Source organism: Salvelinus namaycush, unplaced genomic scaffold (genome assembly GCF_016432855.1).
Source record: "Salvelinus namaycush isolate Seneca unplaced genomic scaffold, SaNama_1.0 Scaffold1207, whole genome shotgun sequence".
Lineage (NCBI taxonomy): Eukaryota > Metazoa > Chordata > Actinopteri > Salmoniformes > Salmonidae > Salvelinus > Salvelinus namaycush.
Genome location: NW_024057906.1, coordinates 50,255 through 75,865, shown reverse-complemented (window position 1 = coordinate 75,865; position 25,611 = coordinate 50,255). Strand labels below are relative to the sequence as shown.

Sequence of the window (25,611 nt, the reverse complement as noted above, 5' to 3'; positions counted from 1 at the left end):
CAGGTTGACTCAGTGTTCTGATGGTTCCACTACTGTTCTAGTGTTTCCTTTAGTGTTCTACAGGTTAACTCAGTGTTCTAGTGTTTCCTTTAGTGTTCTACAGGTTGACTCAGTGTTCTGATGGTTCCACTACTGTTCTAGTGTTTCATTTAGTGTTCTACAGGTTAACTCAGTGTTCTGATTGTTCCACTACTGTTCTAGTGTTTCATTTAGTGTTCTACAGGTTTACTCAATGTTCTGATGGTTCCACTACTGTTCTAGTGTTTCCTTTAGTTTTCTACAGGTTGACTCAGTGTTCTGATGGTTCCACTACTGTTCTAGTGTTTCCTTTAGTGTTCTACAGGTTAACTCAGTGTTCTGATGGTTCCACTACTGTTGTAGTGTTTCCTTTAGTGTTCTACAGGTTAATTCAGTGTTCTGATGGTTCCACTACTGTTCTTGTGTTTCCTTTAGTGTTCTACAGGTTAACTCAGTGTTCTGATGGTTCCACTACTGTTCTAGTGTTTCCTTTAGCGTTCTACAGGTTAACTCAGTGTTCTGATGGTTCCACTACTGTTCTAGTGTTTACTTTAGTGTTCTGCAGGTTAACTCAGTGTTCTGATGGTTCCACTACTGTTCTAGTGTTTCCTTTAGTGGTTCCAGGTTAACTCAGTGTTGTAGTGTACCTTCTGTGCTGCCAGGTGCAGCGCAGTACGTTGGCTATGGTCAGTCTTGTTAACAGAGGCTCCCGCCTTCAGCAGTGTCTCAGCACAGTCCAGACGGTCAGCCAGGACACAGTACATCAGTGGGGTACGCCCAAACTGGTCCTCACGGTCACGCAGGGAGGGATCCACTGCACACAGTGGGTCAGGGGTTAAAGGTCAGGGGTCAGGGGAAAGTGTGTGTGTATGTGTGTATAGTACCTGTGATGAGTCTGAGGAGGACGCTCCGGTCTCCGTTGACGGCGGCTGCGTGGACCTGGGAGCCCAGAGGGGCGGGGCTTGGGGGTGAAGGGTCAGATGCCTACAACACATATAGTCCAGTCAGAGCCAGACACACACCTGGCCATACAGGTAAACACACTTGCTGTGCATGTGTTAATACAGGCTGATAGTAGTGTGTGTGTGTGTGTGTGTGTGTGTGTGTCACGTTCCTGACCTGTTTTCTGTTTGGTATGTGTTTAATTGGTCAGGGCGTGAGTTTGGGTGGGTAGTCTATGTTATGTGTTTTCTATGTTGGGTTAATGGGTTGCCTGGTATGGCTCTCAATTAGAGGCAGGTGTTTGGCGTTTCCTCTGATTGAGAGTCATATTAAGGTAGGTTGTTCTCACTGTTTGTTTGTGGGTGATTGTTCCTGTGTCTGTGTAATCCACATGGGACTGTTTCGTTTGTTCGTTCGTTTTAGGTAGTCTGTTCCTGTTCTTGCGTCCTTCGTCTATATGTAAGTTCGTTTGTTTCAGGTCTGTTGCCTTCGTTTATTGTTTTGTAGTTTGTTCTAGTGTTTTGTCAGTGTTTTCGTCTGTTCATTAAAGTCAGTATGTATTCATCACCCGCTGCGCCTTGGTCCGTTAATACACCACCAGACGAACGTAACAGAATCACCCACCAAACCCGGATCAAGCAGCGGGTTAACGGACAGCGCACGAAGCAGGATTTCTGGTCTTGGGAGGAAATCATGGAAGGAAAAGGACCATGGGCTAAAGTTGGAGTGAATCGCCGCCCATGGGAACAGCTGGAGGCAGCTCGGAGAGCGGAGGAAACCGGAGAGAGGAACCGGCGTTATGAGGGGACGCATCTAGCACGGAAGCCCAAAAAGCCCGCAAGTACAACCCAAAAAATTCTTGGGGGGGGGCTAAGAGGTAGTGGGTCTAGGGCAGGTAGGAGACCTGCGCCCACTTCCCAGGCTAACCGTGGAGAGCGGGAGTACGGGCAGACACCGTGTTACGCAGTAGAGCGCACGGTGTCTCCTGTACGTGTGCATAGCCCGGTGCGGGTTATTCCACCTCCCCGCACTGGTAGGGCTAGATTGAGCATTGAGCCAAGTGCCATGAAGCCGGCTCTACATATCTGGCCACCAGTACGTCTCCTTGGGCCGGCTTACATGGCACCAGCCTTACGCATGGTGGCCCCGGTTCGCCTACATAGCCCGGTGCGGGTTATTCCACCTCCCCGCACTGGTCAGGCGACGGGGAGCATACAACCAGGTAAGGTTGGGCAGGTTCAGTGCTCAAGGGAGCCAGTACGCCTACACGGTCCGGTATATCCGGCGCCACCTTCCCGCCCCAGCTCAGTACCACCAGTGCCTACACCACGCACCAGGCTTCCAGTGCGTCTCCAGAGCCCTGTTCCTCCTCCACGCACTCTCCCTGTGGTGCGTGTCTCAAGCTCAGTGCCTCCAGTTTCGGCACCACGCATCAAGCCTCCTGTGCGTCTCCAGAGCCCTGTACGCACTGTTCCTTCTCCCCGCACTCGCCCTGAGGTGCGTCCCCTCAGCCCGGTACCTCCAGTTCCGGTACCACGCACCAGGCCTATAGTGCGCATCGAGAGTCCAGTGTGCCCTGTTCCTGCTCCCCGCACTAGCCTTGAGGTACGTGTCTCCAGTCCGGTACCACCAGTTCCGGCACCACGCACCAGGCCTACTGTGGGCCTCAGCAGGTCAGAGTCGGCTGTCTGCCCAACGCCGCCTGCACTGCTCGTCTGCCCAGCACCGTCTGAGCCATCTGTCTGCCCAGCACCGTCTGAGCCATCTGTCTGCCCAGCACCGTCTGAGCCATCTGTCTGCCCAGCACCGTCTGAGCCATCTGTCTGCCCAGCACCGTCTGAGCCATCTGTCTGCCCAGCACCGTCTGAGCCATCTGTCTGCCCAGCACCGTCTGAGCCATCTGTCTGCCCAGCGCCTTCTGAGCCATCCGTCTGCCCAGCGCCTTCTGAGCCATCCGTCTGCCCAGCGCCTTCTGAGCCATCCGTCTGTCCCGAGCCATTAGAGCCGCCCGTCTGTCCCGAGCCATTAGAGCCGCCCGTCTGTCAGGAGCCGCTATAGCCGTCCGTCAGTCAGGAGCTGCCAGAGCCGCCAGCCAGTCAGGAGCTGCCAGAACCGCCAGCCAGTCAGGAGCTGCCAGAGCCGCCAGCCAGTCAGGAGCTGCCAGAGCCGCCAGCCAGTCAGGAGCTGCCAGAGCCGCCAGCCAGTCAGGAGCTGCCAGAGCCGCCAGCCAGTCAGGAGCTGCCAGAGCCGCCAGCCAGTCAGGAGCTGCCAGAGCCGCCAGCCAGTCATGAGCTGCCAGCCAGTCATGAGCTGCCCTACAGTCATGAGCTGCCCTACAGTCATGAGCTGCCCTACAGTCATGAGCTGCCCTACAGTCATGAGCTGCCCTCCAGTCATGAGCTGCCCTCCAGTCATGAGCTGCCCTCCAGTCATGAGCTGCCCTCCAGTCATGAGCTGCCCTCCAGTCATGAGCTGCCACTCAGTCCGGAGCTGCCACTCAGTCCGGAGCTGCCACTCAGTCCGGAGCTGCCACTCAGTCCGGAGCTGCCACTCAGTCCGGAGCTGCCACTCAGTCCGGAGCTACCTCTTTGTCCTGAACTACCTCTCTGTCCTGAGTTGTCTCCTCTATTGTAGAGGGGCGTTGGTGAAGGTTCCTGGACCATGGTCGGGGGCGAGGGTCGCCACTCAAGGGACGCTAAGGAGGTGGACAAAGACAGTGGTGGAGTGGTGTCCTCGTCCACCGCCGGAGCCGCCACCGCGGACAGATGCCCACCCAGACCCTCCCCTTGAGTTTTAGGGGTGCGCCCGGAGTTCGCACCTTGAGGGGGGGGTTCTGTCACGTTCCTGACCTGTTTTCTGTTGTTTGGTATGTGTTTAATTGGTCAGGGCGTGAGTTTGGGTGGGTAGTCTATGTTATGTGTTTTCTATGTTGGGTTAATGGGTTGCCTGGTATGGCTCTCAATTAGAGGCAGGTGTTTGGCGTTTCCTCTGATTGAGAGTCATATTAAGGTAGGTTGTTCTCACTGTTTGTTTGTGGGTGATTGTTCCTGTGTCTGTGTAATCCACATGGGACTGTTTCGTTTGTTCGTTCGTTTTAGGTAGTCTGTTCCTGTTCTTGCGTCCTTCGTCTATATGTAAGTTCGTTTGTTTCAGGTCTGTTGCCTTCGTTTATTGTTTTGTAGTTTGTTCTAGTGTTTTGTCAGTGTTTTCGTCTGTTCATTAAAGTCAGTATGTATTCATCACCCGCTGCGCCTTGGTCCGTTAATACACCACCAGACGAACGTAACTGTGTGTGTGTGTGTGTGTGTGTGTGTGTGTGTGTGTGTGAGCCCCTGCAGTGGGAGTTAAATCTCTTCCTGCCCTCACTTAACCAGACAGGAAGCAGCTGGGGGGGATCCCCGACAGGGAGTGGGGGGTTCTCTGCTCATGCCTTTTCATAACTCATCAATACTGCAGAACGCCTGTGTGTGTGTGTGTGTTGGTTAGCCCAGGGGGCCCAAAGTACAAACTCTATTACTGCCCCTAACCGAGTCAATTCATAAACCATGAGAAGCCCATTCAAGGCAGGGATCATTAATGCTGGTTTGAAATGTAACAGTGCAGATATGCAGTCAAAGATCTGTTGCATTACAAACTGAACATTGAGGAAGTTGTCCGGACACTGTTTTCTACATCCTGCCAACCCTGGTCCTGGGAAGCTAGTGAGAGGCAGAGGTTGGGGGGGGTACTATGCCCCCTTCACCCCGTCATTGCACCCTCCTCGTAAAATGCAGACACTGCGTGCTGCACGGCAATTACCCATCATGTACAGTGCTTCTCACGCTCTGCCAAGTAGCCTTGCTCCGACACAGGGGGTAATAGAGGTTACTTACTGTGGAGGGTGTGTGTGAGAGATATGATGTGTATCTGCAGGTACTGTGTGTGTGTGTGTGTGTGTGTGTGTGTGTGTGTGTGTGTGTGTGTGTGTGTGTGTGTGTGTGTGTGTGTGTGTGTGTGTTAGCCATATTGTGGGAAGTGATTTTCCGTGACAGAGTTTTTATGGGGGCTTCACTGGGATCCACCACAAACTCCCATCATTTCCTAATTTCCAAGGATCAAACACACACACACACACACACACACAAAGTAGACTGACACAATGCATACGAACACAACACAGATACTTAATGAATGCTAATATGTAACACATGCTGTGGTCGTACAGATGCCATCTGGCAGCACCTTCAAACAAAACATTATATTAACAAGAGTAATATCCTTCTGTGACTGCTGCTAACTACCCCCCTCCACCCCCCTGCCCACTCCACACACACACACACACACACACATACACACACACTTCTGAAAAGGATGAGTTCCAACAAAGCATGACAGGAAAAACATGATGTTCTGTACAGAATTGAGGAAGTTATTAATTCAGCCATTCATCAGTGGTACTGAAGAGTCAACCTGTAGATTAGCATGCAGACAACACACGGTGGAATGCATCGACCAGGTTCACTCACACCGTCATTATTTAGGCCCAGTCTTTATTCAGTGTTATATTGGAGGATTTCAATGCAACAGAAACCCCCGCACAACCTTTCAGAGACACTGCGGGAGCATTAGACAGAGTACACACACACACACTCCTCCAAAAAACACACATACAGAAAATACACATATTCAGGAGAGACAGGGAACACACACCAGGTCTCTGCTGGGACAGAGTGAATAGCAACCGCTGAGACATACAGACAGAGACACGGAATCAAAGTGTGTGTGTGTGTGTGCGTGTGCGTGTGCGTGTGTGTACATGCGTGTGTAGGCGTCTGGTTTGATGGAGGACAGAGTTGAGGCATGCTGGGTAAGCAATGGGGGGCGGAGCCTGAAGCCTTTCTTGATGTTTTTCCTTTTTGGCGACACACACACACTTTGGCGACACACATACACACTTCGGCACACATTAGATTCTGAGGATCAAACTGTAATAAAACCACCCTACACCCATTCCTGAAATTGAAATGTAAGTTTTAAACTGAATGCAATATTTATTCAATTCAGTTTCAAATCAATGAATTCAATGATTCAATTTGAGCATTATATATTCAAAAATATTTAATTGAAATTCAATGTCTTAATACAAATGCGAAAATATTGAATTCAAATACAGTTTCAATCGCTCCATATTAAAGACCGACCCACCCACCTGTGTGTGTGTGTGTGTGTGTGTGATCTGATGGCAGGGCAGGCCTGAGGGACTTCTATGTAGTTTTGATAGACAGGTAAAGAGGCGGGAGGAGAGATAATATCAGCCAATAGGGACTCCCTGTCTCCTCGCACAGTCTCTGGGGCACTTCCTGGTTCCCCAGAGACCAATAAGCTGCTCTCACTCGGCTGGGGGTCGGGCCTTGGGGCGCAACACAGCCAATCAGCAGGGAGAGAGAGCTGAGTGACACATAGTACCCATGGTGCACCCTGACAAATGAGCCCCCAGGGCCGGGAGCCAATCACAAGGGAGGGTAATGCAATTAGGTGGGACTACAGCTGTCAATCAGACCACTACTGGGGTCAGAGAGTTACGCCTGTGGCTAACACACCACAGCACGGGGTTACACAGATGCGCACACTCGCGGGTGCGTGCACGCACACACACAGATTCGAGAGCCTTCTCAAGGGGATTCTCAACATTAGACATCCTGAGGCATAGAGACTGTGCATAAAAAAGTGTGTGTGTGTGTGTGTGTGTGTGTGTGTGTGTGTGTGTGTGTGTGTGTGTGTGTGTGTGTGTGTGTGTGTGTGTGTGTGTGTGTGTGTGTGTGTGTGTGTGTGTGTGTGTGCGTGCGTGTGAGGGGGTCGTTTCACTCTATCTCTCCAGAGGTGTGAGGAGGGGGAGAGAGGGAGAGAGGTGAGTGGTGTATGTGAGACCATCTAGGGACATTGATATTGACTGTGTTGTCTCTAAGGGCTTACACCTGAGAGTGAATGTACATGTATGTGTGTGTGTGTTCTGAGTGCTGGTATCCATTGGGGGGTCGGTGTTGTTTGTGCTTCTAGCCTGAGAGCTCAGAGAGGGAGGGGGTGGAAATGTAGAGGTTTGGAGGGGGGGAGGAGTGTAGAGGTTTGGAGGGGGGAGGAAAAGGAGGGGGTGTAGAGGTTTGGAGGGGGGAGGAAAAGGAGAGGGGTGTAGAGGTTTTGAGGGGGGGAAAGGAGAGGGGTGTAGAGGTTTGGAGGGGGGAGGAAAAGGAGAGGGGTGTAGAGGTTTTGAGGGGGGGAAAGGAGAGGCTGTAGAGGTTTGGAGGGGGGGAGGAAAAGGAGGGGGGGGTGTAGAGGTTTGGAGGGGGGAGGAAAAGGAGGGGGTGTAGAGGTTTGGAGGGGGGAGGAAAAGGAGGGGGTGTAGAGGTTTGGAGGGGGGGAGGAAAAGGAGAGGGGTGTAGAGGTTTGGAGGGGGGAGGAAAAGGAGGGGGTGTAGAGGTTTGAAGGGGGGGAGGAAAAGGAGAGGGGTGTAGAGGTTTTGAGGGGGGGAAAGGAGAGGCTGTAGAGGTTTGGAGGGGGGGAGGAAAAGGAGGGGGTGTAGAGGTTTGGAGGGGGGGAAAGGAGAGGGGTGTAGAGGTTTGGAGGGGGGGAGGAAAAGGAGGGGGGGTGTAGAGGTTTTGGAGGGGGGAGGAAAAGGAGGGGGGTGTAGAGGTTTTGGAGGGGGGAGGAAAAGGAGAGGGGTGTAGAGGTTTGGAGGGGGGGAGGAAAAGGAGGGGGGGTGTAGAGGTTTTGGAGGGGGGAGGAAAAGGAGGGGGGTGTAGAGGTTTGGGTGGGTGTAGAGGTTTGGAGGGAGGGTGGGGTGTAGAGGTTTGGAGGGAGGGGAGGGGGGGTGTAGAGGTTTGGAGGGAGGGGGAGGTGTAGAGGTTTGGGTGGGTGTAGAGGTTTGGAGGGAGGGTGGGGTGTAGAGGTTTGGAGGGAGGGGGGGGGTGTAGAGGTTTGGGTGGGTGTAGAGGTTTGGAGGGAGGGTGGGGTGTAGAGGTTTGGAGGGAGGGGGGGGGTGTAGAGGTTTGGAGGGAGGGGGAGGTGTAGAGGTTTGGGTGGGTGTAGAGGTTTGGAGGGAGGGGGAGGGGGGGGGGGTGTAGAGGTTTGGGGGGGGGGGGGGGAAAGGAGGGTGGGGGGGTGATACACTGGCTCACATCACACTATACAAAAACACACTGCTCTCCTCTGAGGAACTCATCAAACACAACCACCATCATCACCTCCACCATCACCATCATCACACAGACTTAGTTTGTAGAAATAGGTGTGATTGGTGCAGTTTCAGGCCATGTGGAGTAGAGTGAAGCGGGCGCTGGAGATGGGGGTGTGAGTAGGTGGGTCTGGGCAGGTGTGATTGGTGCAGTTTCAGGCCATGTGGAGTAGAGTGATGCGGGCGCTGGAGATGGGGGTGTGAGTAGGTGGGTCTGGGCAGGTGTGATTGGTGCAGTTTCAGGCCATGTGGAGTAGAGTGATGCGGGTGCTGGAGATGGGGGTGTGAGTAGGTGGGTCTGGGCAGGTGTGATCTCCTTGATGTTTGTATGCATCTGTATGCTGTCATTTGTATGTGGATGTTTTGTATTGTTAAAAAATATATAATCGTACAAAAAAGAAATAGGTGTGATTTTGACTGGCATGTTATGGAGCCTCTGGTGATATCTGGTGATATCTGATCTGTTGTTTGTGTTTCTAAAGGCTTATCTCTGCCTCATTAGCTAGTGATATTATACCAGAACATTCCACTGAGTCAATACCATTCTGCACCACAAGACACTAACCTCACACTCTGTGTGTGTTGATGTGTGATTATGTGGTTGGGGTGTGTGTCTGTGTGACTAATCTACATGTCTGTGAGCAGGTCGATGTCTCACTGACTGGCAGTCTGTCAGCTGTATTGAAGATTAATCAGAGCCATCGACAGCAATAACACCCCGGCTGTGTCTCATATCACACCCTGGTTATTCCACATGTAGTGCACTACTTTTAACAAGAGCAAGAAGTGGAGCCTGAATTAGCAGACTGTATGTGAAATATGGTAGTTTTGTATTACATTGTTATTGATTATTGCATTGTTGTTGTTGTTAGAACTTGCAAGAAAGGCATTTTGACTGTACTTGTGTATGTGACATTAAACCTCTAAACTTGGTATTATTTGACTATCAGATCAGGGCCCCCCCCCCCCCCCCCCCCCCATGGCTTACTAATAGTGAGGTCTTAGCCCTGGCACTAGGTCTGTGGGTGGTACCACTCAGGGAGTAACACAGGGGGAGGGTTGCTGTGACAATCACCCGTTATATCACTAATGAGACAGACCCTGGAGAGAGAGAGAAGCGAGAGAAAGAAAAAGAGAGAAGAGAGAGACAGAGAGAGAGAGAGAGAGACAGACAGACAGAGAGAGCGTGAGAGAGACAGAGACAGAGAGAGAGTGAGAGAGAGAGAGAGAGAGACAGACAGAGAGACAGAGAGAGAGCGTGAGAGAGACAGAGACAGAGAGAGAGCGAGAGAGAGAGTGAGACAGAGAGACAGAGAGAGAGAGAGAGAGAGAGAGAGAGAGAGAGAGAGAGAGAGAGAGAGAGAGACAGAGAGAGCGAGAGCATGACAGAGACAGAGACAGAGAGAGAGAGAGAAAGAGAGAGACAGACAGAGCGTGAGAGAGAGAGCGAGAGTGAGAGAGAGAGTGAGAGAGAGAGAGAGCTCGATCTCCCTTTCCCCTTTGGCCCCTCTACTCTCCTCCTCCCCCTCAGAGTCTAATTGGCTAAAACTGTGATCTAATTAAATGTCCAATTAGAGTGCAGAGAGCCGCGCCCGCCGGCGAATCAGAGCACAGGGACATAATCAGCTGGAAAAACAAACAAAAAATCAATGAGAGAAAAAATAGATTGAGAAAGATGGAGAGATGGAATGAAGAGAACAGCATGTGACAGGGATGACTCTGAGCATACAGAGAGTTGGTATAGACTAAGGTTTAATATTATCCCAGTATTTTACAAATGTTCCATCCCGAGAATAAATCACCTTTCTCCCGGGTAACCCGGTATTTCCCGCCAAAACCAGAAGTGTCATTCTAAAGCATATAAAACCATCGGACAGAATGATGTGCTATTCTAAAGGTCAAATTATATACAGCCGAGTCTGACAACAATCAGATTAGTTTCCAACACCTCCAGGATCAACTCATCAAAAAGTACCTAGCCGGTGGGGATTCCGGTGGGGTGCCCCCACCCAGGCAGTGGCAGTGCTGGCAACACTAGCTGCAGTAACCCATGGGGAGGGGGTCACACTCAGACATTCAGAGAGGTGGTATATTATTGTGACCCTGGTGGCACAAAATCAAAGTCTGACTGCATGGAGATGCTTGGGAATATGGTCAATACGGGTGACCGTATTGCGGGTGTTTCAGGGAAAAGGTGTACATTTGACCTCCATCATCTAGGACGTGACAATGCTTATAAAATCTCTCAATTTCTGCCCATTTTTTGCACGGTCTTGCAGGCCTTCTCATGCAGCTGCAACTGTAAGTGCATTTGTAAAAGACCTATCTTGAGTAGGGCTCTGGGATGGTGCAATTGTTGAGAATGTGAGCTTATGGTTGTGTGGGGGTAAGGGTTGAGTGTGTGTGGGTGGGTGTATGTGTGTATCCCACAACTGTTGCGAAGGAGTAAAATATGTTAGGGACAATAGAGGATGATCCACAGCTATATATAATACAAATCGAGGTGAGGGCGATGGAAATGCATTTGGCAGTTGATCTACTTCAAATCGGTAAATGGCACTGTGTGCTCTTTTCAAAGGATGGATCCCAGTCTTTTCAGGGCTATAGGATACGGGGGTCAGGGGTGGTCTGCCGGGCATTGGGATGACAACCCAACTCGGGATGAGGAGGGCTTTTAGCGGGTGGAATAGTAGGCACCAATTGGAGGTTTACTTAGTAGCAATGCAATATCATGGTACAGCTATATAGACACTCAATCATCATGTTACTTTTTAATGGTACGTTTACAAACATATATTTTGATAAAAATAATTAAAAGTTGTGTCTCATTATGATAAGTGGTGAAATAAGTATAGCCAGTTACAATTGTAATGGCTTAGCAGATAATAAGAAAAGACGATCAGTATTTACCTGGCTAAAAGAGAAGGAATATGATATCTATTGTTTACAGGAAACCCATTCAACAGTTTTAGAAGAAGTTTTGTGGAAAAAGAACTGGGGGGCGAAATATATTTCTCCCATGGGCAAAGAAATTCAAAAGGGGTGATGGTTTTAATTAACAATAATTTTGATCCAAATGTGCAAATTGTCCAAACAGATCCTCAAGGTAGATGGATTATTTTAAATATGTTATTGGACAATAAACAGATATGGCTTATTAACCTATACGGTCCGAATAATGATGATCCAAGCTTCTTTGTAAATATATATAAGAATTTATCAACTCTACAAGCAACACTAGACTCTATTATTAAGGTGGGAGATTTTAATACGGTCTTAAATACCTCTATGGACCGGAAAGGAAATCACACTACAAACTATCACCCTCAGGCACTTAAGGAAATCATGAATGTGTCACGATCGTCGTATGAGTGAGACCAAGGCGCAGCGTGGTATGCGTACATTCTCTTTTAATGAATGAAACACTAAACAAAACAACAAAATCAATGAACGAAACGTGAAGCTATACAAATAGTGCAGACAGGCAACTAAACATAGACAAGATTCCACAAACACAAAAGGGAAATGGCTGCCTAAATATGATCCCCAATCAGAGACAACGATAAACAGCTGCCTCTGATTGGGAACCTTATCAGGCCACCATAGACATACAAATACACCTAGATAACCCACCCAAGTCACCATCACGACCCAACCAACACAGAGAAAAACAGCTTACTATGTTCAGGGCATGACAGTACCCCCCCCCCCCCCAAAGGTGCGGACTCCGATGGATGGATGACGCAGGGCGTCGGGGGCGGCTCCGGCGCGGGGCGCATCACCCGAAACTCTGGACCGTGGGTCGTCGCCGGAGGCACCGGACCGTGGATCATTGCCAGAGGCTCCGGACCGTGGATCGTCGCCGGAGGAACTGGACCGTAGATCGTCGCAGGAGGCTCTGGACTGAGAACTCCTGCTGAAGGTTCTGGACTGCCGACCGTCGCTGGAGGCTTCGAACCGCCGACCGTCGCTGGAGGCTCCGAACCGCCGACCGTAGCTGGAGGCTCCGGACCGCGGACCGTCGCTGGAGACTCCGGACTGTAGACCGTCTCAGGAGGTTCCGGACTGTAGACCGTCTCAGGAGGTTCCGGACTGTAGACCGTCTCAGGAGGTTCCGGACTGTGGACCGTCGTTGGAGGTTCCGGCCTGTGGCCCGTCGTTGGAGGTTCCGGACTGTGAAACGTCGCCGGAAGCTCTGGACTGGGAACTGTCGCCGGAAGCTCTGGACTGGGAACTGTCGCCGGATGCTCTGGACTGTGGAGGTGCACTGGAGGCCTGATGCGTGGGACCGGTACAGGTGGCACCGGGCTGATGACACGCACCTCAGGGCGAGTGCGGGGAAGAGGCACAGGACGTACTGGACTGTGGATGCGCACTGGAGACCTGATGCGTGGGACCGGTACAGGTGGCACCGGGCTGATGACACGCACCTCAGGGCGAGTGCGGAGAGGAGGCACAGGACGTACTGGAGACCTGATGCGTGGGACCAGTATAGGTGGCACCGGGCTGATGACACGCACCTCAGGGCGAGTGCGGAGAGGAGGCACAGGACGTACTGGACTGTGGAGGCGCACTGGAGACCTGATGCATGGGACCAGTACAGGTGGCACCGGGCTGATGACACGCACCTCAGGGCGAGTGCGGAGAGGAGGCACAGGACGTACAGGACTGTGGAGGCGTACTGGAGGTCTAGAGCGCAGAGCTGGCACAACCCTTCCTGACTGGATGCTCACTCCAGCCCAGCAAGTGCGGGAAGCTAGTACAGGACGCACTGGGCTGTGAAGGCGCACTGGAGACCTGATGCGTGGGACCGGTACTGGTGGCACCGGGCTGATGACACGCACCTCAGCACGCCCGCTCTGCAGCGCTCTCAATGCCAGCACCTCTCTCCGGAATTTTGCGTCAAACTCCTCACTCGACTCCCTGACTGGCTCTGGTTCACTCCGCGGCTCCGCCGACTACTCCATGTTGCCCCCCCAAAAACATTTCTTGGGGTTGCCTCTCGTGCTTGCTCCGTTGAGCTATCTCCTCGTATCGTCGCCGTTCCGCTTTCGCTGCCTCTATCTCCTCCTCAGGACGGCGATACTCCCCGGCCTGCGTCCAGGGTCCTTTTCTATCCAGGATCTCCTCCCTAGTCCACTCCTCCTGTACACGCTGCTTGGTCCGTTTTTGGTGGGATCTTCTGTCACGATCGTCGTATGAGTGAGACCAAGGCACAGCGTGGTATGCATACATTCTCTTTTAATGAATGAAACACTAAACAAAACAACAAAATCAATGAACGAAACGTGAAGCTATACAAATAGTGCAGACAGGCAACTAAACATAGACAAGATCCCACAAACACAAAATGAAAATGGCTGCCTAAATATGATCCCCAATCAGAGACAGCGATAAACAGCTGCCTCTGATTGGGAACCGTATCAGGCCACCATAGACATACAAATACACCTAGATAACCCACCTAAGTCATCATCACGCCCCAACCAACACAGAGAAAAACAGCTTACTATGTTCAGGGCGTGACAGAATGTCATGGATATATTGGAATTAGTGGATATATGGAGACTTAAATACCCTGACCTAGTGAGATACACATGGCGGAGGCTTAATCAAGCTAGTCGTCTTAACTAATTTCTTATGCCATTCTCTCTGGCACCAAAAGTTTAAAAAGTGTTGATAGGGGCCTCCCGGGTGGCGCAGTGGTCTAGGGCACTGCATCGCAGTGCTAGCTGCGCCACCAGAGTCTCTGGGTTCGCGCCCAGGCTCTGTCGCAGCCGGCCGCGACCGGGAGGTCCGTGGGGCGACGCACAATTGGGCTAGCGTCGTCCGGGTTAGGGAGGGTTTGGCCGGTAGGGATATCCTTGTCTCATCGCGCTCCAGCGACTCCTGTGGCGGGCCGGGCGCAGTGCGCGCTAACCAAGGGGGCCAGGTGCACGGTGTTTCCTCCGACACATTGGTGCGGCTGGCTTCCGGGTTGGAGGCGCGCTGTGTTAAGAAGCAGTGCGGCTTGGTTGGGTTGTGCTTCGGAGGACGCGTGGCTTTCGACCTTCGTCTCTCCCGAGCCCGTACGGGAGTTGTAGCGATGAGACAAGATAGTAATTACTAGCGATTGGATACCACGAAAATTGGGGAGAAAAGGGGTTAAATAAAAATTAAAAAAAAAATTAAAAAAAAGTGTTGATAGGGGACAGAATGCGGTCGGATCATCACATAATTGGCATATATATTACTCTTACAGAATTTCCACGTGGGCGAGGATATTGGAAATTTAATCAAAGCCTACTAGATGATAAATTGTTTAGAACTAGGACAGAAGAATTTATAACTGACTTTTTCAGACCTAACATAGCAGATCCCCGTATTGTATGGGACACTTTTAAGTGTGCCTTTAGAGGCCATGCAATTCAGTACTCATCTATAAAACAAAAGTAATTTAGATCAAAAGAGTCCATATTAACAAAGGAAAGTGAAGGACTAACAGTACAGTTAGATAGCAATAAAAATGGTACCATAGAGGCACAGAATAAGTTAGAGGAAAAACAAAAAGAAATGGAGGAACTTATTCAAGAAAGATCCAGTGTAATATATTATAAAAATAAAGCGAAATGGATGGAATATGGGGAAAAATGCACCAAATTCTTTTTCAATCTTCAATATAGAAATGCTACCAAAAAAAAGTATTAAAACTTGTTACAAATGATGGAGTCACACATGATTCACCAAATTATATTTTGAAAGAGGAAGTAAAGTACTTTAAGAATATGTTTTCGTTTCAGGCTCCTCCATCTCCACTAACTGAAACTAATTGTATGGATTTTTTCCCTAATAATAATGTAAAATTAACATCTGTACAGAAAGACTCATGTGAAGGCCAAATTACAGAGGAGGAACTGCTTGATGCAATTGGGGCCTTTAAGGATGGGAAAACTCCAGGGCTGGATGGCATACCAGTGGAAGTATACAAAACTTTTTTGGATATACTCAAAGGACCATTATTAGCATGTTTTAACCACTCCTATATAAATGGTAGATTATCAGACACGCAACAAGAAGGTCTGATATCATTATTACTGAAACAGGACCCAAGTGGTATATATAAAGATCCAGTCCATTTAAAAAATTGAGGACCTCTTACACTTCAGTGTTGTGATGCAAAAATCCTCGCAAAATGCTTGGCGCATAGAATTAAAAAAGTATTGTCAGATATTATTCATCCTAATCAGACAGGTTTTTTGCATGGACGATACATTGGAGATAATATAAGACAAGTACTGGAAACAATAGAATACTGTAACGATTGTCGTTTGGAGAAGGAGAGGAGGACCAAGGTGCAGCGTGGTAAGTGGTCATATTTTTTCATAAAATACGAAAACACTTGACGAACAACAAAAACGACAAACGAACAGTCCTGAAAGGTGAAACAAAACACTAAACAGGAAACAACCACCCACAAACAAAAGTGGGAAAACAGGCTACCTAAATATGTCTCCCAATCAGAGACAACGATAGACAGCTGCCTCTGATTGGGAACCACACCAGGCCAAACACACAGAAACAGAAAACCTAGACTTACAACATAGAATACCCAGACATAGAATACCCACCCACATCACACCCTGACCAAACTAAAAATAGAAACATACAAAGCAATCTATGGTCAGGGCGTGACAGTACCACCCCCCCCCCCAAAGGTGCGGACTCCGGCCGCAAAACCTGAACCAATAGGGGAGGGTCTGGGTGGGCATTTCACCGCAGTGGCGGCCCTTACCGCCAACCCCGTACCGGGGACCCTCACAGCGGGCCCCGGACAGGAGGGAGACTCTGGCTGCTCCGGACAGGAGGGAGACTCTGGCTGCTCCGGACAGGAGGGAGACTCTGGATGCTCCGGAGAGGAGGGAGACTCTGGATGCTCCGGAGAGGAGGGAGACTCTGGCTGCTCCGGACAGGAGGGAGACTCTGGCTGCTCCGGACAGGAGGGAGACTCTGGCTGCTCCGGACAGGAGGGAGACTGGCTGCTCCGGACAGGAGGGAGACTCTGGCTGCTCCGGACAGGAGGGAGACTCTGGCTGCTCCTGACTGAAGCCCGTCGCTGGAGGCTCCGGACTAAAGGGCATCGCTGGAGGTTTCCCGGACTAGAGGACGTCGCTGGAGGCTCCGGATTAGAGGGCGACGCTGAAGGCTCCGGACTAGAGGACGTCGCTGGAGGCTCCGGACTAGAGGGAGACGCTGGAGGCTCCGGACTAGAGGGCGTTGCTGGAGGCTCCGGACTGACGTCCTTCGTTGGAGGCCTCGTGCCATAACTCCTCACTGGAGGTTTCGTGCCATGGATCCTCACCGGAGGCTTCGTGCCATACAACATAGAATACCCAGACATAGAATACCCACCCACATCACACCCTGACCAAACTAAAAATAGAAACATACAAAGCAATCTACGGTCAGGGCGTGACAAATACTATGAAATATCGGGGACACCAGGCCTGGTTTTCATAGCTGATTTTGAAAAGGCTTTTGATAAAGTACGACTGGAGTTTATATATAAATGCCTAGAATATTTCAGTTTTGGGGAATCTCTTGTAAAATGGGTTAATGTTATGTATAGTAACCCTAGGTGTAAAATAGTAAATAATGGCTACATCTCAGAAAGTTTTAAACTATCTAGAGGAGTAAAACAAGGTTGTCCACTATCGGCATATCTATTTATTATTGTCATCGAAATGTTAGCTGTTAAGATTAGATCAAACAATAATATTAAGGGATTAGAAATCCGTGGCTTAAAAACTAAGGTGTCATTGTACGCTCATGATTCATGTTTTCTTTTAAAACCACAATTAGAGTCTCTCCACGGCCTCATAGAGGATCTAGATACTTTTGCTATCCTCTCTGGATTAAAACCAAATTATGATAAATGGATATTATTGGATCACAAAAAAATGCTAATTTTACATTACCATGTAGTTTACCAATTAAATGGTCTGACGGAGATGTGGACATACTCGGTATACAAATCCCAAAAGAAATAAATGATCTCACTCCAATAAATTTTTATCGAAAGTTAGCAAAAATAGATAAGATCTTGCTACCATGGAAAGGAAAATACAAAAGTTATACTTAAATCCAAACTGGTTCTCTAGTAAATTGGTACGAATGTCTCATCCTATGTTCAAGAAGGGCCTTTTTCCCTTTATTCAGATTACACCTGCTCACTTCGGTTGTTTGAAAAGGAAATAATCTCCAAAATATCTTTATTTTTTAAACAAGCCTTAAAAAGTTGGTTGCGATTTAAGTTTAATCCACCTGAAAAGGCTGAACAAATAATACAACAAATATTGTGGTTAAATTCAAATATACTAATTGATTAAAAAAACTGTATTTTTCGAAGACATTTAAAAAAAAAAAAAGGTATAATTTTAGTGAATGATATCATAAATAGGACTGGTGGAGTTATGTCACACATGCAGCTAACACAGACATATGGAAATGTCTGCTCTACCCAAAATTACAACCAATTAATTGCAGCACTACCACAAAAATGGAAGAGGCAAGTAGAAGGGGGAAAAAGTAAGGAACTTGTATGTCGGCCCTGTATTAAAGAACATAAATGGTTAAAGAAAAGTGTGATAAATAAAAACATATACCAATTTCATTTAAGGACCAAAAAACTGACAGCTGTGCCATATAAATTGCAAAATAGTTGGGAAGAGATTTTCCATGTACCCATTCCATGGCACATGGTTTATGAATTGATACGCAAAACAACGCCGGATACAAAACTTGGAATTTTTCCATTTAAATTACTATACAAAATTCTTGCAACTAATAGAATGTTATATATATGGGGGATACAATCTTCCCAGCTCTGCAGATTCTGCTGTGAGGAGGCAGAGTCATTAGATCATTTATTTTGTTATTGTCTGTATGTAGCTCGTTTTTGGTCACAGGTCCAGGAATGGCTGAAGAATTGCAACATTTGCCTAGAACTAACGCTATAGATAGCAATACTGGGGGATTTGAAAAGCCATAGTCAATCAATCAATAATATAATAATTATTTTAGCAAAAATGTTTATTTTTAATTTACAATCTGTAGAAGCTATGAGAATAGAAAGGTTCAATTATTTTGTGAAGCATCACAGCACAGTTGAAAAATATATGGCAAATAGAAATCCGAAATGGATGATGTTGAGAGATAGATGGGAGGGGTTGAATGGAGCTGAAGGTGGGACTAATAACAAGATAAACAATGTAAAACATACGAGATCAGTAAAATGTATATAGGTTCGGAACTTTTGTGAAATAGCACAGTTACAAATAGAAATCAAACTGGATGGACATCAGAAATAGAGGAAGGACTAAGAACAAACAAGAGAGAACTATTGTAAAGTAGACTGTGTCTGTAAAATGTGTATAAGATGTATAAATTGAAGGTAAAAGCCGAAGTGTTTATTAGTTTACTCCAATTGGGGGATCGGTGGTAGGGTTTGCGGGGAATAATAATAAAGGTATATTCTTTAAAAAAGTATGTATGTCTATATAGGTATGTGTATGTATATATGTGTATATGTATGCATGCATGTATGGATATATTTACCCCAAAATATATGGGGGATTGGAAATGATGCAGACAATTACATTGATGGAAACAACATTCTTTCCGCAATATTAAGCTGATCCCTTAAAGAAAAAAGAAAAACTCATCAAAAAGCCCCCACCCCATGGCCCAACAATTAAAATAAGTCAGATGTGCTCCTGATAGCACACAGGGTAAAAAAGGAGCAGGGCCCAGGGGGCAGGACATCTTAAATATACAGTATCTGGATTAGCTTGGATCCGCATGAATATTCAAGCTAGATGCTACCTGAACAAGACGAGCCTTACATTAAAGAAATGTTATGAGTCCTACACTAAAGACCTTTTATGAGCCCAAGCCCAAAAAAGCCCAAATGATTATGCCTTTATCCAATACATATGATAGGCTATACCGCACATTACACTCTACAGAAAAACAGAAAAGCACATAGATGTATGCTCTCTTTGTCACGTTCCTGACCTGTTTTCTGTTGTTTTGTATGTGTTTAGTTGGTCAGGGCGTGAGTTGGGGTGGGTATTCTATGTTGTGTGTCTAGTTCGTCTGTTTCTGTGTTCAGCCTAATATGGTTCTCAATCAGAGACAGCTGTCAATCGTTGTCCCTGATTGAGAATCATATAAAGGTGGCTTGTTTTGTGTTGGGGATTGTGGGTGGTTGTTTCCTGTCTCTGTGTTTGTGTTCTGCACCAGATAGGACTGTCTCGGCTTTCACGTTTGTTATTTTGTTATTTGTTAATGTTCATTGTTTATTGTTTAATTAAACATGTTGAACACTAACTGCGCTGCATTTTGGTCCTCTCCTTCATCCCAGGAAGAAAGCCGTTACAGAACCACCCACCAAACAAGGATCAAGCAGCGTGGCAACGGGCAGCAGCGACAGCAGCAGCGGTACCAGGAGGAATGGTCATGGGAGCAAATATTTAACGGAGAAGGACCCTGGGCTAAGGTTGGAGAAGATCGCCGCTCTCGGGAAGAGATGGAGGCAGCTAAAGCCCAGGAGCGGTGGTCTGAGGAGGCAGCACGGAAGCGGGGCTGGAAGCCCGTGAAGAAACCCCAAAAATTTCTTGGGGGGGGGGCTAAAGGGTAGTGTGGCGAGGGCAGGTAGGAGACCTGCGCTCACTTCCCATGCTTACCGTGGAGAGCAGGAGTACGGGCAGACACCGTGTTATGCGGAAGAGCGCACGGTGTCTCCTGTACGGGTGCATAGCCCGGTGCGGGTTATTCCACCTCCCCGCACTGGGCGGGCTAGAGTGAGCATTGAGCCAAGTGCCATGAAGCCGGCTCTACATATCTGGCCTCCAGTACGTCTCCTCGGGCCGGTGTACATGGCACCAGCCTTACGCATGGTGTCCCCGGTTCGCCAACACAGCCCAGTGCGGGTTATTCCACCTCCCCGCACTGGACGGGCTACGGGGAGCATGCAACCAGGTAAGGTTGGGCAGGCTCAGTGCTCAAGGGAGCCAGTACGCCTGCACGGTCCGGTATATCCGGCGCTACCTTCCCGCCCCAGCCCAGTACCACCAGTGCCTACACCACGCACCAGGCTTCCAGTGCGTCTCCAGAGCCCTGTTCCTCCTCCACGCACTCTCCCTGTGGTGCGTGTCTCCAGCCCAGTACCTCCAGTTCCGGCACCACGCACCAAGCCTCCTGTGCGTCTCCAGAGCCCTGTACGCACTGTTCCTTCTCCCCGCACTCGCCCTGAGGTGCATGCCCTCAGCCCGGTACCACCAGTGCCGGTACCACGCACCAGGCCTTTAGTGCGCATCGAGAGTCCAGTGTGCCCTGTTCCTGCTCCCCGCACTAGCTTTGAGGTGCGTGTCTCCAGTCCGGTACCACCAGTTCCGGCACCACGCACCAGGCCTACTGTGCGCCTCAGCAGGTCAGAGTCGGCCGTCTGCCCAACGCCGCCTGCACTGCTCGTCTGTCCAGCGCCGTCTGAGCTGCCTGCCTGCCCAGCGCCGTCTGAACTGCCTGCACTGCTCGTCTGCTCAACGCCGCCTGCACTGCTCGTCTGTCCAGCGCCGTCTGAGCTGCCTGCCTGCCCAGCACCGTCTGAACTGCCTGCACTGCTCGTCTGCTCAACGCCGCCTGCACTGCTCGTCTGTCCAGCGCCGTCTGAGCTGCCTGCCTGCCCAGCGCCGTCTGAACTGCCTGCACTGCTCGTCTGCTCAACGCCGCCTGCACTGCTCGTCTGCCCAGCGCCGTCTGAGCTGCCTGCACTGCCTGCCTGCCCAGCGCCGTCTGAACTGCCTGCCTGCCCAGCACCATCTGAGCCATCCGTCTGCCCAGCGCCGTCTGAGCCATCCGTCTGCCCAGCGCCATCTGAGCCATCCGTCTGCCCAGCGCCGTCTGAGCCATCCGTCTGCCCAGCGCCGTCTGAGCCATCCGTCTGCCCAGCGCCATCTGAGCCATCCGTCTGCCACGAGCCAGAGCCGCCAGCCAGTCAGGAGCTGCCAGAGCCGCCAGCCAGTCAGGAGCTGCCAGAGCCGCCAGCCAGTCAGGAGCTGCCAGAGCCGCCAGCCAGTCAGGAGCTGCCAGAGCCGCCAGCCAGTCAGGAGCTGCCAGAGCTGCCCTCCAGTCATGAGCTGCCCTCCAGTCATGAGCTGCCCTCCAGTCATGAGCTGCCACTCAGTCCGGAGCTGCCACTCAGTCCGGAGCTGCCACTCAGTCCGGAGTTGCCATTAGTCCAGAGTTGTCCCTCTGTCCTAAGCTACCTCTCTGTCCGGAGCGATTTCTCTGTCCTGAGCTACCTCTCTGTCCTGAGCTACCTCTCTGTCCTGAGCTACCTCTCTGTCCTGAGCTACCTCTCGGTCCTGAGTTGTCTCCTCTATTTAGGAGGGGCCTTGGTGAAGGTTCCTGGACCATGGTCGGGGGCGAGGGTCGCCACTCAAAGGACGCTAAGGAGGGGGACAAAGACAGTGGTGGAGTGGTGTCCTCGTCCACCGCCGGAGCCGCCACCGCGGACAGATTCCCACCCAGACCCTCCCCTTGAGTTTTAGGGGTGCGCCCGGAGTTCGCACCTTGAGGGGGGGGTTCTGTCACGTTCCTGACCTGTTTTCTGTTGTTTTGTATGTGTTTAGTTGGTCAGGGCGTGAGTTGGGGTGGGTATTCTATGTTGTGTGTCTAGTTCGTCTGTTTCTGTGTTCAGCCTAATATGGTTCTCAATCAGAGACAGCTGTCAATCGTTGTCCCTGATTGAGAATCATATAAAGGTGGCTTGTTTTGTGTTGGGGATTGTGGGTGGTTGTTTCCTGTCTCTGTGTTTGTGTTCTGCACCAGATAGGACTGTCTCGGCTTTCACGTTTGTTATTTTGTTATTTGTTAATGTTCATTGTTTATTGTTTAATTAAACATGTTGAACACTAACTGCGCTGCATTTTGGTCCTCTCCTTCATCCCAGGAAGAAAGCCGTTACACTCTTGGGGAAATAAAGGAAACAAGCTCCAGTAATATTTTTGAGTGTGGACTGTATTTATGTACTGTATTGTATAATGGACTGTATTTATGTACTGTATTGTATAATGGACTGTATTGTATAATGGACTGTATTTATGTACTGTATTGTATAATGGACTGTATTTATGTACTGTATTGTATAATAGACTGTATTGTATAATGGACTGTATTGTATAATGGACTGTATTTATGTACTGTATTGTATAATGGACTGTATTTATGTATTGTATAATGGACTGTATTGTATAATGGACTGTATTTATGTACTGTATTGTATAATGGACTGAAATTACACACCTCTTTCAAACCATGAAGAACGCGCAATGCTAGTGCAGGACATGCATCCTACAAATGTATAGGCTAGAGAATTTATTTACATTTTGAGTAATAATAGGGCCTATTTTACATTTTAATAATTAGTAGGCTGATGCATTAACTGTTCATAATATTTCCCCACATTTTGTGCGTACTAGTCTACCTCCTACTTTCTCTATTGTTGCTTCATTCCTTCCTCGCTCTCAACAGTTAAAGGAAATACGTTTTGTTGTCCTTATCTTCATTATTGTAATGGCATGTTTGAATAATATAGTAGACTACCAGAGAAGGATGCAGGCGGCTTTCACTTCACTAGGATTGAATGGTAATGGGTCTGAATAAATAACTGCTATAGCCTATCACCATCGTGCGTTCTCTTCCTTCTATTAACATTCAGCAAACAAGAGCAAGCTTGCATCCCTCTTTGAATAGTCTCTTAGTATAAGTAATGCTGGAAAAAATGGCCAACAAGCTATTCTAGCTTTTCCTGGGACTCCACAAAAGTTAAGAAGGAGAGAGGCCAGAGGAGAGCAGCTGTGTAATTGCCGAAGAGAATGGTGAACTGTCCAACAATCTTGAGGACGATCTATTTTAGATGCAATTTGAATGGAATTGATTGAAAGAGAGAAAGACTTTAACAAAGAGTGCTCGCCTCCGCACTGATTTAAAGCAAAGATATTCGAGTGATAGGCTGTTTTAAAATTCTGCAGCTGCAAAAAAAATATGTTTATCTATACAATAAGGTGACCCCGAAAGCCAGATGGAGATGTGTAAATTAGCAACACATTCATATTAATCTATCATTCAGATGTATTAGGCCTAATATTACTGTACCATAGGCTATGTTGAAGCAAATTTCCCTGTCTCAAGAAATAAAGTTACCAGCTGATGAGATGATACATGCATTCATTGTGAACTATGCTCCATACAGCGCTGTTTGCCCCCACCCTGAGCGTTGATTATTGATCATGCAGATAGGAGAGCACAGAAGGCCGTAGATAAGCCATATTTAGACATTGCATATAATTTAACAGTTCCATTTCACATAATGCTGTTCATAGAAATAATGTATTATAATTCACCGGTTTCTCACAGTTTTTTATCCCGGGAAATGGGAGTGGGTATGGGTGGGAAATCTCGGTAACCCGGTTCCTGCTATTAAACCCCAGTATAGACATGAGAAGATCTGCTTATAAAACATTATTAATAGTTCAACTATTACAGTAAGCACACACACACACACACACACACACACACACACACACACACACACACACACACACACACACACACACACACACACACACACACACACACACACACACACACACCTCCACACACGTCTCCATGGGAAGTGACACAATGGGAAGTGGGCACCCCCTATGGACAGCTTTACCACATCAAATATTAATGTTGGGATTCAATTCATCATTTAATCTACTTAACAATTATGAAATACACACACACACCACACACAGTCAGTGTCTCACACACACACACACACACACACACACACACACACACACACACACACACACACACACACACACACACACACACACACACACACACACACACACGCACATACAGGCAACAAAAAACATGGTTTTACATGACCCCTTAGACAGTAGTGAGAAGGATAACACTATGGTCACATTAGAATGAATCATTGAGAGGAGGATGTATGCGCTGGTTTGTGAGTGTATGGGTGTGTGTTTTGGACTCTTACCATGGCAGTGCTAGGGGGAGGCCACAGCAGATGTTCCCCAGCTCAGTGCATCCTTGGTGGGCTTGGCTGCACGTCCAGGTCCCCTGCCTGCCCTGATCCTAGATCCTACGGAGAGAGAGAGAGAGGATCTCTCACACTGAGACCTGCCCACCTGCTCACAGCAACGCTGCCAACATACACAGACACCCTGCCCGCTCTATGCCAACTACAGTGCTCTATGATAGACTTGGTTAGAGCAGGAAGGGCAGAGGGAGAAATGGACAGAGACAAAGAGAGACAAGGTGATAGAGAGAAGATAGATAGATAGATAGATAGATAGATAGATAGATAGATAGATAGATAGATAGATAGATAGATAGATAGATAGATAGACACTCTCTGCTACATCACAACTGCTCAGACACAGAGTCCCTGTCTTTCTATCCCACAAGTCTCTTGTCTGTCCACTTCCCATCCAAACAACAGAGGTAGCGCATACTAAGCTACTCTGAGAATTACATTTTTGTATCAAGCAGTGTCTGCTACCTGTATGTTGTTACACCCCTTACAAAAAAATATTTCAGTTTTGAAATTGCAGTTAAAGAGCAGTAACTACAGCCGACTGTGGTATTTTGGACGCTGCACTCTGACTGTTAGTTTTAGGACAGAACATCGGGAGTCTGTCTACTGGGTACACAGTCTACCGTTGTTCTGTCCCAAAACTATCTGACTGTAATCTTTTTTCTACTACTGTAGTAACTTGTGAAGTGTTAAGTAATAACTGTGTAATAAGTAACACAACATACTGTATTATTTCAGTAACTTAGCAGTTGTTAGAATGATTTTTTTTCATATTGTAGCCTCGGTAAAGATTTGGTAAAAATACACAAAACAACTGAAACAGCTGGAGAGTCAATAACAGACTACAATACAGTTGATATCCTGCCTGAATCTGTGTACCTGCCATGGCTTTAAGCAGGCGAAAATATTAGATTTAGATTAGATGAGTTTATTAGTCACATGCACAGGGCAAAATCAGCATGTCACTAACAGGTCAATAAGAAATGACTATCGGTGCATTGAGTTTGATAGTTAGCTAGCAGGGTAGCCTGCATAACTAACGTTAACGATGATGCAACTTACCTTACTTACTCTGTTAGAAATCACGGAATAATTGAGAAAATATGCATTTAGCAACTGTCAACATTAGGAAAATGAATGTATATTTTTTAATAGTTATTTGTTCCTCTGATCAGTATCTTCCTGACTCTCTCACTCTCTAACGCTAGAAGTTTTGTCCCAGAAAGTGTTCCGTCAGACCACAAACATCTGGGTCGCAAAATATTTAGAAAAATACAACTCCCAACTTCCAATT

At 48.3% G+C, this 25,611-nt stretch overlaps 1 protein-coding gene across 1 annotated transcript; it reads right to left on the bottom strand.

Moving 5' to 3' along the window:
- Positions 1 to 665: 665 nt before the first annotated feature.
- On the bottom strand, positions 666 to 25,575 carry LOC120036099 (inversin-like; the record flags this gene model as incomplete). The annotated part of the gene is made up of 4 exons (XM_038982573.1): positions 25,380 to 25,575; positions 24,258 to 24,362; positions 903 to 1,002; positions 666 to 832 (listed from the first exon to the last, which is right to left on the bottom strand). Coding segments are annotated over exons 2-4 (270 nt in total), but the record flags the coding sequence as incomplete, so codon positions are not given.
- Positions 25,576 to 25,611: the final 36 nt, after the last annotated feature.